Consider the following 17,022-nt stretch of genomic DNA (forward strand, 5'->3'; position numbering starts at 1 on the left):
AGTAGATATTGGTAAATATTTTTTTGGAAATTAAATGATTAAAAATAAATACTATCACTTTTAGGGAGAGCATAACTGTATTTAGAAGAAATACTCTACTTCTACTCACTTATTCATCAAGAACACTCAAAACAGTCTATGTAGGTAAAGCAAATAAAAAGCCAAGGTTACTTTTTTCATACTCACAGGAGTGGATCTATATGAGTGCCTTAAACTAATTTTATATCACCCCCCTCATGTTCAAGAAGTGATTGCTCCCTCACTGTGACTTTTAAGTCAGTGGTTTCCAAACATCTATCTTTAACAAACTTTGATTTTTTTTTTCCCTCAGAAGTCTACTTTTATTCCAGCGAAACACCTGTCCTACATTCCAAGTTATTTCATGTTTCTCTTCCCCATGTCTTAAGTGATTGGGGATGCTTCTGTGCAAGGTAAAGGAGTGGTCACTCTCTGTGGGTACCCATAAAGCTTTCAAAAAGAACCTGATGTATGGAGTCAAAAAATACTGTCACCCACTGAGCTAACTTTGAAAGTGAGGAGACCCACCCCTAACACAGCACCCTTTGCTTCATGTGGCAGACTGAGACCTGGACTTCAGGGCTTCTTGCAAATGACCCAGTTATCACAGCGTGAACGTCATCAGTGTGGTGTCCTATCTCTAAAGCACCCCCAAGCTAGGGGCTCAGGTGACAAGCTCCAGCATGGAAGTTTAAACAACAGACATAATAAAAGAACAAAGCAAATATGGAAATGTCTTAGAAAACTGAGAATGGAATACAGCAAAGATGGGTGTATGTTTTTTCCTCTCAGCCACCAACAGGCTTCATTTACGTAACATGCCTCACAGCTTTACCTGTGCCTTTTCTCACTCTCGTCCCCTCCTCCTCTTTCTTGTCTTCCTAACACATTTCCTATGTGGTAACACACATAGTGCACCAAGACCATTCAAGTGGTGGGGATGATCTTCAGGAGATGGAAGATTTTCAGTTACCGGACTTGTCAAATTATAATATGCCATGCACAGTGCAACTTCATGCTAAAATGTTTTGTTCTTCTGACTTTGAAATGCTAATCTTCTTCCTGCCAATGTCAGAATCTCTAAATTAATGTCCCCAATTTGCTGCAAAACTTTTCAAGAGGTGATGGTAATTAACTGTCACTGGTTAACAACTGACAGTCAGCTACCACCTGTCTAGCAACAACAAATATTTTGAGTGCTCCATTTTTGAGGGCAATTAATTGTTCAATGCAAGATGGTAAACAAAAGTGACTTATGACATCAAGTCACACATAAGTACTGGTTGTACATGGTAGACATGGGATTTCACATCATCACTTGTGATGGAATAACAAGGCAGGATGATAGGAAGTATTTCAGAGCTCTCCTTTAACATTTCTACCTAAAGCCAGCTCTATCTACTCTTGTTGTGTTCCAGGAGCACATTATCTTTCTCTTGACTCAAAACAGGCGAGAAGTTCCCGCACATTAATTATCTTATCATGAAAACTCATCACATTACACAGTTGGAAGAAGATGATAAATCCAATGGTCCCATCCAATAGCAGAGGGATTGCAAATGAATACAAGTCAGAACTCTGAAGCTTCCAGCCACTTCAGTCCTGTCCTCAGACTACTGGGAGGATAAATAATCACATTTCTAAGAAGTACAATGAAGAATCATTACTGATGTTATATCACACCAGGTTATATTGAAGCAGGATCTGCAGAATGTATGGCATTACATGGTTAAGGATGAGGAAAAACAGGCAGTCATGGCCAAGAACATTTTTAACGTGTTAACTGGTAATTAAAGAGGGAGTCATGTCATAGAGATCTTAGAATGATCACCTTAAATAATGGATATAAAATGTTCAACACCAGACCTGAGCCATATTATTAATTAATTTTAATTGTCATGGCTGTCACTTATGAACATCATTTTCATTTAACCAGCCAGGTAAAACCACAATAAATGTAGGTGGTCCAAAGTAAACTTGATTCCATTTCTACAAATAATGGTGAGGTGTAGGGCAGATGAGAAAATCAGACAGGACAGTGAGAGGGCAGTGGCAGCTTGAAAAGGGACAGAGGGCATGGCCATTGTGGGTAGGGGAGGGCAAAGTAACTGTTTTTTGAAGAGGAAAGCATTGCATTCTTCTGTAATCTCAAAGATAAGAGACAAGACCAGAGAATGAACCTAGGAGAGACATGGACTTTGTTTCAACGTACATTACTGTGGAGGGCTGGGGATGCAGTTCTGCTGGCAGAGTGCTGGTCTACTCACATGAAGCCCTGGGCTTGACTCTCTGTATTTCTTCAAACATGGTATGGTGGTGGTCACCTGTAATCTCAGTACTGGAGCAGTGGAGGCAGATAATGAGAAGTTCGAGGATATCCTCAGCTCTATAGCAGGCTTGAGGGTAGCATTAGTTACATGAGACCTCTCCAAAATAAAAACTACAAAACAGTAAATGCCAGTATCATCAATATCACTGTGTCTGCCTTATTCTATAACAACTCTGTAAAATGGTTCAATTTGAATGTCTGGCTACAGGGACTGGGTAGGGAAGAGAAGGGATAGGATGGCTGCACTCAGTGAAATGAATAGTGATTTTCAAACTTGGATGGTCCACTTAGGTGAGTGATAACTGGGTGTTGGAAATGAATATTAGGATCTGCAGAGATTCATAGCCCAAGAGAAGTAGACTATGGGAATGTTATACATGCTTTGCAAACATCCCAGCAATGTGACTTAAGCTAGATAATAATCTAAATTACACAGTACTATAGTTTAAGCATTAAGATTTAAAAAACATTCTAATCTCCACCTTTGTAGAAGCATTTTATTTCTCTCTGAAGGTTCATTATATATATATATATATATATATATATATATATATATATATATATTATGATGAGAAACACATTGATGAATAATGAGAAAAATATCTGAAAATGTTCTTTACTGTAATTTACCCATTGATAAAATGTGGATAAGCAATATTATTGAGTGAGACAATATGATGTCTTGAATACAATAAGTTTCATAACATATAAAATAGCAAATAAAATATAGTAGTCATAAATATATATTTCCCTAAAGTGCCTATTTTTATATTATTGATCAGTTTTTTAACTTAAAACAAATCCAAAGAATAGTAATATGCTAGAGCCAATTGACAATGCAGTTGCTGATTTGGGCTCAATGTCTTCATTTAAGACACACTACTGTGTGCATTGCTCTGTTGTGATAAAAAAACAAAAACAAAAACTAGAGACTTACTTCAAACTGCATTTGTGAATAAGATTTTTTGGCACCCGAGAGATAGTTGGGCTGACATGAAGACTTGTACAAAAGCATGGGAACCTATGTTCAAATTTCCAACCCACGTAAAAAGCCATGTGTGGATCTGCAACTGTCTGTAAGTCCAGCCCTATGGGTGTGGACACAGAATGACTGCTGGGAGTGGCTGGCTATCAGCCTAGGTCCAGTTCAGTTCAAGACCCTGTCTCAGGGGAATAAGATGGAAATGACACAGCAGGACAGGACACCCAGTGTCCTCCTCTGGCCATTGTGAGTGCCAAGATTTTACACACACACACACACACACACACACACACACACACACACACACACACACACACAGAGAGAGAGAGAGAGAGAGAGAGAGAGAGAGAGAGAGAGTTCTTTCAGCACGTTTGAAATTTTTCTTTAAAATAGCATGCATCAATTTCACCAGCCTGGAACACTGGTTAACCAAACTCACTAAAGCTGCTACAACTGTTCTGATTTGTACGTCATGTCACAAAAGTTCTAAACATAACCTCTACTCTTCTTATGCATGAGACTATTTATAGTTCCTCCAGCAGACACTGGTACATCTGTCTTTATTTATGTTTCTAGTTGTTTCATTATTTAACTTTTAAAATAATATGACTATTATGACTTACACGTATATTTAACTTATCCATAAGCATATCTAAACATATATATTTAACATATACATAGAAACAATTCAATATTTGGTCTCATGTACAAAGTATATATCGGCCATTTCCCACAGTCAAGAGGTTCACATCTTACAGAAAATAATACATAATTATGTTTAAAAAAAAACCCAAACCTTCAGCAAATGTGGCTTTGAAGTGAATTTTGTATGTGTAAAAACCTCATTTTTCCCCAGGATCCCTGACTTTACAAAGGAAACTGGATGCCACCATCTCTTTGGATGAAAGGTTTTTCTGTACATTTGAGAGTCTAAAAGAGTTAAAAGTAGAAACATCAACACTTTCCCAGAATCTGTGTGACTGAGCCCACTACTGTCAACAAAGAAACTCTAAGCCCTCAGGAACAGTCCTTCCTTACCCCAAGGCTGGAAGTAACTCAAAGTGATAGGGAGCCTCTGGGGCTTCAGTGCAGAGAGTGAGTAAGACTCCCTTGACTTCAAGTTCATATGTTAAAAGTCAATGTTTTCTTGGAAACATCTTACTGAATAATACTCTTTAATGAAAAAGAAAATGGTCTCTGTTAAGATCCAAGGGGCAGATCCAGGAAGAACTGAATGACTGTCACAGAAACCACACAGCTCCCGATTCCTGTGCTGTATTAGTCTTCCTTCTCCCTGATGCCACACAGCTGCCCAGAACTACTGCCCCCACCCCTGAAAGAGCCATGCAAGATTCAAAAGGAACGAAACTACTCGTGCACTACGTGCAAAGAAAACAAACAAACAAATCACAATATCACCTCATCATGTGACCAGTGGATTTGTGGGCTTGTGTGTTGGACAGTGCCTGTAGCTGTCCTCGGCTCACTGGGCCGTGGACGGCAAACTGGACATTCCTTCCAGGCTAATGAATACTACATACAGAAGTGTGAAAAGAGTCAAGGGGTTGGAAAGACTCCAGTCAACAGCTTCCAATGACAGAGTAGATACTCTTGAACCCTAAAAGTTAGACATCTTTGTTCTAGCACACTTAGTTCTACTATGTGCCTGGAAACAACCAAAAATTATCATTTGAAAGAAATGGAAAATGTCTTTTAAAAGTCAATGCTTTGGAATTAAGAGTCACATAGTTTTTTAATCCATAACAAGAATAGTGAGAGTTTTAAAGACACCCTGCAAAAAGGCATTACTGTGTTTTATTCTTCATTCCAGATATTACTGGGTTTATTTGTCTTTTATATCAGGACAAAACATTCTTTTCTGGTCCTTGCCAGGATTCCCTGTTTTTCTGTCTGTATGTCTGGGCTTAGCATGCTGGAATTTTCAGAATTTACACACATCCTTAAGGCCAGCATCTAGTGCTCTTGAAAATAAAGATGAACTTATAAGCCACAGTATTAATTTGCATTATAAATTTAACACATACTAAAGATTAGTGGCCAATATTCTCTTATTCTTTATACCATTTCTTACTGGTGTTTCTCTCTTTGCTGTATAGCAGGCACTCAATAAATAAAAGTAGCATAATCCATAACTTGAAAAGGTAAAAGCTGTGACAATAGACAGAAAGAAACAAACCTATGAAAGTGACAGCAATATAGAAAAAGAAGGCTATTCCATTTCATAAAATAACGTGCCTCTAACACACAATATAAAACAGAGAAGCTAGAGTGCACACAGAGAAACATAAATTTAGTTTCTTATTAAGCCAAATTCCTTAATAGGAATGCTTAAAGCTTTTTTATTGCAGATATAATCTTATTCTCATGAGGTAGCTGATGCCTCTAATCTCTGCACATGGGACGCTGAGGCAGGAGGACCATAAGATAGAGGCAAACTTGGAATACATAGTGCATTAGGAGACGGCCATAATTATAGAGCAATGCCTGCTTTGACTGAAAGTATATCTGAATAAAAGGGACAAAGTTGAGTAACTGTCTTTATCAGATTCATCTGTGGGCATGTCTGTGTGGGATTTATCCAGATTACGAATTGATGCAGGAGGGCTTATCCCACTGTGGGTGGCACCATCCCTAGGCATGCGGTTCTGTGCGGTGTAATGAAGCTACCCAAGCTCTAGCCTGTGAAGAAGGAGAGAGCCAGGAATCAGCCTTCTCCATGATTTCTGCTTCAAGTTCCTCCTAGACTTCCTGCCTTGACTCCCCCAGTGATGTATTATGGCTAGAAAGCATAAGCAAATCAGCTCTTTCCTCCACAAGCTTTTTTTGGTCAGTGTTTTAACACAGCAGGAGAAGGGAGACTAGAACACATAATATCCAACATAACATGCATGTATATCCTCAAGTTAAATATACAATGTGAAAGTCAAACAATGTCCAGTCTGATACAGTGTTTTATATGAGCATCTCTTCAGCTTTCACTAATGTTTTATTTCCATATATTTTTGCTTTACTGTTAAGAATAAAATATTTCCAAATAAAGGGTGATAAAAATAGTTTCTGAAGAATATCCTAATGTGCATGCTTTAAAAATGAAAGGTGGGTTTCAGTTCAGAGACTTCTGACTGCTGTGAAAGTTTGACAATCCAGAGACCAGCACTGAGCTCTGGGGATGAGCTATACTTTCAACCTCCTGCAGGCAGAAGCGAGCCTTTAGTACAATTCAACGCTACAATGCAGACTGCACCAAACACAACACTTAGTGAGGGCCCTCCATGTGGGTTTCATTTGTATTGAGGCAGCTATCTGAAAGCACAGTATGAAATGATTCCACTCGCCTTTCATGTTTGAAGAAGCAATTTCTCTTTATAAGGAAAACCATGCAAATTCTCAATACAGTACCTAAGAAGCAGTGTGCCCTGTCAGGGAAATGCCTGGAGATGAATTTCAAATGTACCATCACACTCAAGCCCAGCCCTAAAGAAATACTGGCATCTCGGCCTATCTAGAGTGTTCACAGGGGCAGGTTACATATATGTCTGTGTATATGTATAGATACATTTATATGTGTGAGAGCATACACATCTGTACATGTGCACATGGGACTGCAGCATCTATATAAACTCACAAGGAGTCAATCCCAACTTCAGAAGCAGAGGACCATGACAACCCCAGCTGCCGCTGGAAACAAGAAGGTGAAAGAGAAATACACCTTATTGAATTGTATCTCCAACAATCCACAGCCAAGTTCTTACCAATCCCCAAACAACTAATTTCTAATTTCTCAAATTGGAGAATAATTTTTTTTTGGGGGGAGGATCTTTATATTCTGATAAACAGAAAGACAGAGGTTGGCAACAAATTCTTCTTCTCAGGCGGCAGGAGCATATGTGACACTGAAGGTCACATGAGACCTTCGCCCAGCTCCTGCCGCTGCTCCCACTTCACTGAAGACCCCTCTGAACCCATTCAGAGGGCTACACCCATAAACACCCAAAGTTGTTCTTATAGTAGTTCTTTATGTGTTATTTCTGGGTGTTGATCCATAGGAGAAACCAGGGGTCCATTCTATGTGTCTACATTTCATATCACACAAACATTGCAAAACCCAAGAAAAGCCAACCTTTTCATCCTCAGCCAATAACAAGAAGGCAAAGGCAATGTCGTGTCACTGAGAGTACCAAGAGAAGACCGGGTTATAAAACCTTTTTAGACATCTCAGAGTAAATAAACATGGTTTTACCCACCTGGGGTCTTTCTGAATGCTGTCAATGGATGGGGACCTGGCCAAGGTGCCTTCGGGTGGGAGGGCAGGGCCAGATTTGCTGTACGGAGAGTCAACGGAGGGGCAATACTGCAGCTGTCGGTAAGGGTCGGCGTAGTTGGAGGCTGGGCCAGCGGCGTAGCTGGCCCTCTGGAAGGTGGCTGCGGCGGCGGCGGCATTCTGCGGCCCGTGCTGGCTGCCTGTGCGCTGCAAGGGGACGGAGTCGACACCGGGGGAAGATGGGGCTAGGACAGGAAAGGAGGGACAGAGTAAAAAACTGAGGACCTGCTCGCAGAGACGGTTAACCAGGTCTAGGCAGGGGGGAGCATTACACACATAAAAAAAAAATAGGGGTTCGAAAGAATAAAACAAAATTAATCCGTCACAGATGACCCAACACAGTCCATGCTATCTAATCAAATGACAATTCACATGCTGTTTCAGAGGTAAGCCGAAAATGGGGGGGTGGGGCGGGGAAGCACACCTACAGGGGGTTCATTGCTAACCAACATCAAAGGGAGGCACACACACATCCAACATGTGAACATTTTTCACAACTAAAACCTAGGCTGGAGTGTGGCTCTGGCAGAAGGCCCTGGGTTTGATCTCCAGCACGGGTTAAAAAAAAAAATCTCAGAGGAAAATATTTAATAAGGAAGCACAGACAATTAGTTCTTTATTGTCCTAGTTGAGAACATTCAAGATGTGTTCAGATTAACATTATGTTAACTTTATTGAGTTTGTAATAAATTTAGCAGCAAGGCCATTTTCCAGAATAGAGGGAAGGGAAGGGAGAGTGTATGCCTGGGGATGGATGTCGAGTGAAGAGGACTCAGTATATGTAATTAGTACCATAGCATCCCATGCCCGGCTGTTCTGCTTTCTGTAAAGTAAATCCCTAAAGATTTCATGTCCCTTTTTCTCAGTAAAGCTTTTACAGGAACAAATGCACTTGGGAGACAGTAGACCTGTCGGGGAAGGAAAAGGCCATCCCAGTAGCAAGGCAGAGTGAGGAGTTGACGTGGCTATCCCCAAAGTCTTTGCATCTTCTCAACATGTCTAGGCTGCTTTGAGAAGACTTCACACAAGTTACTAAAATCAGTGTCAATGTTTCTAAACTGAATCTTGATTTTTGTTTCTTTTCTGAGGTCTTTTTAGATGATGCCAGGCCACTGTTTTTATCTGTCTCTCAAAAGTATTCACGTCTAATGTCAAATTGACATATAAAATGGAAATAGCATCCTTCTTATGAGTGGGAGGTGACTAGTTATTTACTGTCCTAGCAACAATCACTATAAGGACATTTGCTTTGTGACATCTTAGATCAGTAGAGATGCTGAGTTACAGCAAATGTCTACATACTGGAACCTGTACCCCATGTACACTATATGGAATTAGATTCCCATTTCAAGTCACACAGCACAATTTTGACTTCCTAGCAACTATTTCTTACAAATTATCATTTCATAAGGGCCATATGCCAAATGAAACATAAAGGTAATGATGACACATCAAGGAAACAATTTGCTTAGAGTGTGTAAGGAATTCTCTCAAAACAATAAAAGCTGAAAGTAAACTGGAGGAGAGATTCCCCTGATGAGGTCAGGATTTGAACTTACGAGTTCAGGATTTTACTTTTCCAATTAACTTTCAATACTTTGATCATATGATGGGCAAAAAATTAGGAGAACAGGCTAACTGACACAACGAAAACTATTGAAATATTTATGAAAAATCTAAGAAAAAGTGCCTGTATTTCCTAAGAGGGATTTTAAAGATTGGTGGTACTGTGTTATACAGATTTTCTTTTTTCATTGTATTTGACTGCAAGTGTGGCAAGTGCGCCTTCTCAGCCATCATAAAGAAATAAAGGTAATAAAAAAATTAACGTATCATGAACAATACACTTTATACAATAATCAAAGCAGTTTAAAACTTAGAGAACAACACAGACACAAATAAAATCTCATTGTGCCCAAGAGTTGTGTTAAGCAGTCAGAAAATGAAGGGCAAAAGGAGAGACTCGGTGCACTGCCTCATTTTCACAGAAGCACATTCTTCATTCAGGAAACCAAACATCAGTGTTTATTCTTGCTGAAAATTGTTTACAGGCAAAAATAAATTCTCTCCTAAAAATGTGTTTGCTGTTAATCCCGTGATTCACACAAGAAGGCACAAGTAGTGGAGACCAAGAAATAATATTAAAACGGAATGAAACCATTTTGGAGGCTGGGAAAAGATCAGTTGGTCGAACGCTAGCCGTGGAAGTAGGAGAATCTGAGTTCGATCCCCAGTACCCACGAGACAAAACTGGAGACAGGAGGTGGGTGTTTGCCATCCCCGTGCTGGGAAGGTAGGCAGAGGATCCCTGGGCAGCCCTGGGCAGCCAGTCTAGACTAATCTGGGAGCTCTAGACCTTGTCTCAAAGGAGAAGGACACATCAGCTTGTTTTCCATACTCTACATGCACCTTCTCACATACCAAACACACATGACTTCCTGCACACACATGAGCACATACATATACACTCATATATCACACACCTACATCTTTAAAACAACACTTATTGACTAATGCTAGGATAGGGAAGATGAATGAAATGACTGTCTCCCACTCTGTCTAAATTAAAGCAGAAAAGGGGAGGGCTGAGGAAAAACACTGGTGAGCAGCAGACCCAAACTCGGGAAGAATGCCAGGGAACAGGCTCACAATGTGCGGCAGCGTGAAGTTCTATCAAGGTAAAACCTAGACGTGTAAGGAAGGAGTGGTGGAGAAGGCTGAGTCGCTATTTGGTGTGGAGTCTTGCTTAGACTGATTTTATTATTTTGTGTATATGAATGTTTCGCCTGCATGTATGTCTGGGCACTACATGTGTGCCTGGTTCCTGCAGGAGGAACAAGTACGTGCTCTTAACCACTGGGTCAACTCTCCGGCCCCCTGTTTGATGTCTGCTGTGCTCTTTTCCAGGGAAGGACCATGCAGCTCACTGAGTGCTTAGCTTCAGAAGTCTGATCTGGACTCCAGCTCTAGCCCTCAGTCTTGGACAAGGTGATTAGTTTCTCCAAGATGAAACATTGGGAGCTATGAAAGGGAGCAAGGTGGCCTCCTGGGATTATTGTTTTGAGTGGGAAGAGCATCCAATTAGTAACATAGAGAAAATGTTACACTAATGAGTCATCACTCCACTATTAAATCTGAAATCTACAACACTACACAAAGGAACTATGTATGGGGCCTGGGGGGAGGGGGGGTCTTTGCCCTGGACAATAGAATGTTCACATTTCCTCAACAACCTGTTAGAAGGGAAACATGCCAGTTTTCCCTTACAGATGGGAAACTGAGACATGGAAAGATAAAGTCCCCTGATAGGCCAGTCTCTGATAGAAAAAGAATTTAAGCCTCTGTAGGTAGACTCCAGATGTTATCGTTATTACCAACATAAGCTTCTAGACTGGACTTAGAATCTCAAAGACAAATATTTGTGAGTTACTGAGTACAATGAGTGAATTTTAAATAATTTTAAATAAGCTAGAATGTCAACTAAAGGTAGAGAGGGAAACATGGATTACCACAGGAATCAAACACCAAACTATCACACTAGAAAATTATCATAGATGTGTAAACTAGTTATCATTGGTGTGTAAACTAATTTATATTATTTTTATAAAATTGAATTTATGTAGATATATAGGAAAGATATATAAAAATATTTCAAAAACCTGACTTGTTTCACTTACAGAAGACAAAAAGTAAGAGTGCATGGAATAGTCTTAATTTTAAAGTATCTTGACTCTGTGTCTCGCCGCTGATGTAACTACGTCAGGCTATGAGGATGAGGGCTATGAAATTTTAGATGGATGAGCAACTTTCCAAAAGTTATTTTTTTTAAATCACAATAATTTTGACTTTGATGAATTTGCTCTTCAAAAGTATCATCCATTATCATGGGGGGGGGGGCGTGAAGAGAGGGAGAGACGGAGAGTTTGTGTGTGAATATGTTTACATGTACATATGCATGCATGTATGCAGATATAGCCTGGGGAGGTGAGCATGTTAGTAAACATGCATGAGAAGGCCAGAGGTCAACCTTCAGTGTCTTCCTTCAGGAAGGGGCACGTTAGCTTTCCATTTTTTGACAGGGATCACTCACAGGATGTAGGGATCATTGATTCCGCTAGGTTGTCTGGTTACTAAGCTTCTGGGATCCCTCTTTCTCAGACTCCCTAGTGCTCAGACAGCAGATAGACAACTCCACAACCAGCTTTTTTCCATGGGATACTGGGGAATGACCAAGCTGGACAGCAAGCATTCTACCTGCTGAGCTACCTGGTCAGACCTTGATAAATACTTAAATCTCTGTGTAGGTCCCAGTGAGAAAGGCAGTTTTTGAGAATTTCAAGATAGAAAATCATGGTTCAAATTTATGCTGTTAAATTACAATGCCCCAGCCATGAGAATAAAGTATCTACCATACAAAGAGGGCAACAACAGCTTGGTAAAGTAAAGAACAGACCCTGTGACCACAGAGAACAAAATATGTGAGAAGCCATAGCCCCAGCAATGCAAAGAAGGAATTCCTTATATTTAGGGTAAAGCTATCCCATGGGATCATGGAATCACAGTTTGTTTTAGGTATCTGGTACACAGAAAACATTGCATGAATGGGTAGTTAGGGTAGCATTAGAAAGACTGAAACTGATTGGGGATAGCGATGACCATCTCTCTCCTTAGCACTCAGAAGGCTGAGGCAGGAGGATTGTGAGTTCAAGCCCATACTGATCTACTCTGAGAAGACATTCTGGGCTACATAGCAAAAACCTTGATTTAGAAAAATATCAATGTCACAACTGCTATTTTCTAGGACTGTATGGACGACAGTGAGGAAGGCAGTGTAAGAGTCGGGGCTCACTACAGCCCTCTGACTTGCTGAGCTCTTTAGCTCTTGGTATATCTTATACAAATCAAGCCTGTTAACATGGATAAACAACTGCCATTCCTCTATGAGAAGTCTTTCATTTAATACACCTTCCCCTTAATCTCTGCCACTAAACATTTTTTCTCCTGTATGAGTTCCAGAGCTCCATTGACCTTGCAGCTTACTCCACCCAACCAAATGTCCTCCTGGCAAACATTTGGCGGGGCTGGTGCTTCATCAGCTCTGCAAACGTGTTCCTTTCCTCTCACCTCCTCTGCAAACAGCCGCTTCTCTTCCCACGAGCTCTTAGAACTCAATGGACTATGCCGCTAGCCTCTCCGGGGAGATCTAATAAGTGGCCTCTTCTGCAGTGGAGTTGACACTTTGACAGACACCCAGGCCGTTGCTGAAATTATGTTTGTTTTCTGAAAGCTACACAAATAAAACCTTAGTTTGTCAAGGCAAAACAGAGAGATGCCTTGTGTGCTATATTTGGAAGAGGGACAATGTATCCTTGTTAATAAAGCCAAGCACTACTTTATGAATGATGGTTACAAGCATTGTTTACTGAAAAAGGAAAAACAAGAAGAGAATAAAATCCAGGAATCTGGCACACGATGATGAGAAATCATTGTGAGGAACAGTAAGAGGAGTCCAACAAAGAGTAAGAAAAGCAATATTCTTTTTGTATATTTTTTTACTCTTCATTTTATATATTTATCTATTTTTCATTTTCTTTTACATGTATAGGTGTTTTGACTCCATACATGTCTGTGCCAGTGGGTGGTGCTTGGTGTCTGCAGAGACCAGAAGAGGACCTCAGACCCCCTGAAACTGGAGTCACAAATGTTTGCAAGCCACTATGTAAGTGCAGGTAAGTGAACTGAGGACCCCTGAATGAGCATCCCATGTTCTTAGCTGCCGAGCTATTTCTCCAGCCTCGTGTGAAGGGACTGTGGCTAGCTCCACTGTGCTGAGCGTGGCTCTGGAAGGCCTGGCCCTTCTCTCCCATTCCCTCGGCCTTGCTAAAAACCATTAGATTACATTCTTAAAGGTAGCCACCTTATTTGGCCATTTCTCCTCCTGAGGCTGACGACCAAGGTCCAGCTATGAAAGTATTGAAGTCCAGCAATCTAAAGCCCACTTTGGCTCATTAACATACTCAATTAAAATTAAACACCTCATCCTAAAACACGGGGTTTCCCCTTGTACCCTTATAAACTGCCATTTTTCCTATGTGTCACACCTGTCTCCTCTCTATCCAGAGGCAGTACTCTGTCCCTCTATGAGACAAATACCCTGCCCCCTTTCCTTTGTCTCCTACCCTATCTCCCTTGTCCTCTATCTCCTGCCTTTCTCTCTTATTCCCTGCCCTCTGTCCCTCTGGGGCAAATAAATCTCCTTTGTGTTGAAAGCTTGGACTTGGGGTCCTGAGCTGATACTTTTCCTTTCATCGTGTTTCTATATATATTTGTATATACAGATAAATATGAAAACACAGCATGTATTTACATGTATTGTCTAGATAATTTAATATAGAAGAAATATATAAGAAGGTAATTAAGGAATACTGCCTCTAATCAGACAACAAGTGATAGTGGGGCCAAGAGCTCTCAAGTCCATTATTTCAGGAATAAAAACTTTTTGGCCCTCAATCTGGCATGCTCTCAGCAAAGTTGAACTGTAAGTGTCTTCCAAGTTCCTGCACTTAACACAATCTGAACTGGGCTATAGTCAATGGATAGCTACTCAAGAATAAATACAACATGGTATTATAGCTTCAGATGTCATTATGGTTTTTGAAAGAAGTTTTTTCAACATGGTTACACTCCTGGTGGAATTCTTATCACTAACGTTCTGGATGTTTTCACTGCTTTTACTGGAAACAGAGGATAAATATCCCCAAAATGTGAAATCGGATATAGGAATGCCACAAACATGGTCATTATGGATGAATATAACACAGGTATGAAGAGAAAAGGGGACAAAATCCTATTTTAAGCAGTGACCAGTTTTGTTCTTTTTATATAGCAGAGAGAATTACAAACACCATTTTAGGCATTGCTATGCATTTTAGACATTTTATATGTTTGAATGTTTTGTCTGCATGTATAGCTGTGTATCACATGTATGCCTGGTACCCAGAGGAAGTGGTGAACCCTGTAACTTGAGTTACAGATGGCTGTGAGCTGCTAGATGGGTACTGGAAATCAAACCTAGGTCCTCTACAAGAGCAGCAAGTACTCTTAAGCACTGAACCATCTCTCCAAGTCCAGGTCTAAGAATTCTTAAGAAGTTGTTTTTTTTTTTTTTTTTAGCCAGGTACTTAAAATATGGATTAGTGGAAAAAATAATTACTAGGATCTTTTTCAATATTTAGGAATGGCCACTCTTGATTAACAGTCCAGGTACAGCTATATACAGTAGAATTCATTAAGTTTATAGAATTTGTTCTAAAAATTAAAATATGAACAAGTCAATGGACACATTGTAAAGTTAATGAATCCATACTTAGCCTTACATATATATTCTTCCATATAATTTTATATGCATGTTTCATGCTACACATTTTTATTTCTTCTCATGTACAGAGTATGTGCTGGAGCTACCGATGGATGATAACATAGCCATGTGTTCTAAACACCCTGAACTCATTTTCAATTCTGTATGGTAATGTCTCCCTGACTAGAAATGAGGAAAGAATAATAGCAATACTATCCTCATGGAGAGTTTCCTTTTGTGCAGACACCATGTGAAGAGCCAACACATACTGCCACATTTAGAGCTAATAACAACCTGTATGGATGGTAACATTTTTGATGCTACCTCCTCATTTCACAGGACAGAAGGTGGAGGACAGAACAGGTAGAATGTGGAACAAATCCCAGGATGACTGACCCTTCTCTGCTTGTTTACTCCCATATGATCTCCTGGATACTAGATATTAGAATATGTCCAGAAAATATAGCCCATGTGCTTTGAACAATAATGTATTTTACAGAAAATCCAAAGAAAATTAAAATACCAGGTGATATATATCACATCTGAATAAATCTTTATGATTTTATCTTATTATCTGCTCTACTTAAATATTCATCAGTATCTGTTCCCTTTGAAAGAACTGTGCTAAAATTGCTTTCAAGTGAAAACTGAATGGGTCTGGATGAATATTTTGCATGGTATTTTCCACGAAGATGAAAATGGCGTAGTTGAATGGGGGAAATGTTAACATATCCATGGTGGAGTCACTTCTATTACCTAAGGTGACATAAGGGGGCTGAGCAAACCTAATAAAAGAGAAGAGGGAGAAAGCAGGGAGAGAGACTGCAGAGAGAACATGAGCAGATATCCTAGTTGCCCATCTCTAGAAAGTTAGAGACAGCCATTCAAAAATTGGCTTTATAGGAGGCTCACACATGGAGACAGAGCTGCTTGTGAAAACTGGATGGTTGCAGAAGAGAATTAAGACACTCCTCTATCTTAAGTATTAAATGACTTTCCGTCAAGTATGTTCTCATGATTTAGAGGCATATTATCCTCTATATGCATACAAATGTCTACCTGGTGAACAAGAAGTTAAAGAAGAAATACTGTGGAAAGCTAACTATCTATCCAAGCAAAGTTTCTTAGCTAGCTGAGAACCTGAGTCAAGGACATAGCCTGGGATCTGGTAGACTTGGGGCTACAGCTGCTGTGATCATTTTTTTTATTGTACAAAATAAACATTTCTACCTGAAATGGATGTTGTGCTCTGATCTTGACCAATTCACTTGTCTACAAATCTGAAACACGGCCAAGCACTGGAATGGCTGTACAAATAAATTCCAGAGCTTTCTAACCATTTGAATTGATAGTTAATCTTTGGCTTCGACTATTTTCAGCACTGCTCTGTCTACTGATATGATGTAAGTAAGAAGGGAGCTGTGTTCATGGAATTATCATGGATCTTCAAGGACAAGGCTAACTTTGTCACCTGCCGGTACGGAACTCTTTCCCTTTCATCTCACTGCCCACATTGACAGGTCCTCAGAGAAGGGAAGAGTCCCCATGTTTGGTGATGGGACACTCTCTGGCAGCCTAGTTGACTAAGAGCCACTGCTGATTCAGAAAGTCATCCTTGTTTCTTTTAGGTTGCTGCATTCCTGGATTACTGTGCTGATTTCTGCCTATCACTGCTGTCTTCAGGCAAGGGGACAGATAGACTTTCTTCAAATATCTCTACTGATGACACATCCGGGACCAGTGGGGCTTCCAAGGTCATCCTTAGAGCCTGCATCATTCTGCTAGGTTGGGTTGGGAGAAAGAGAGAGCGGGCTCTGCCCTGCAGTGGCCTGGTGTGCCTGGGCAAGGCGGTGTCTGGAGCTGAGTTTTCAATAGGGAGTGGTGGAGACCATGTCCTCTGGTATGGCTTTAATGGATTGTGCATCAGCTTAGCTTTGTAGAGTCCAAATAATTCCTATGTGAAAAATGGACTGTTTGTGTGTTTTACCATCCAC

At 40.2% G+C, this 17,022-nt stretch overlaps 1 protein-coding gene across 8 annotated transcripts in view; it reads right to left on the reverse strand.

Moving 5' to 3' along the window:
• Ctnnd2 (catenin delta 2) overlaps positions 1-17,022 on the reverse strand; it is an 863,700-nt gene that overhangs the window by 340,197 nt on the left and 506,481 nt on the right. For all 8 annotated transcript variants that reach the window (XM_052743025.1, XM_052743021.1, XM_052743024.1 and 5 more), the window contains one exon: positions 7,595-7,856. In XM_052743025.1, coding sequence (XP_052598985.1) covers positions 7,595-7,856 — 262 coding nt within the window. The remainder of the gene's footprint in view (positions 1-7,594; positions 7,857-17,022) is intronic.

Source organism: Peromyscus californicus, unplaced genomic scaffold (genome assembly GCF_007827085.1).
Source record: "Peromyscus californicus insignis strain IS unplaced genomic scaffold, ASM782708v3 Scaffold_18__1_contigs__length_77618521, whole genome shotgun sequence".
Classification (NCBI taxonomy): Eukaryota; Metazoa; Chordata; class Mammalia; order Rodentia; family Cricetidae; genus Peromyscus; species Peromyscus californicus.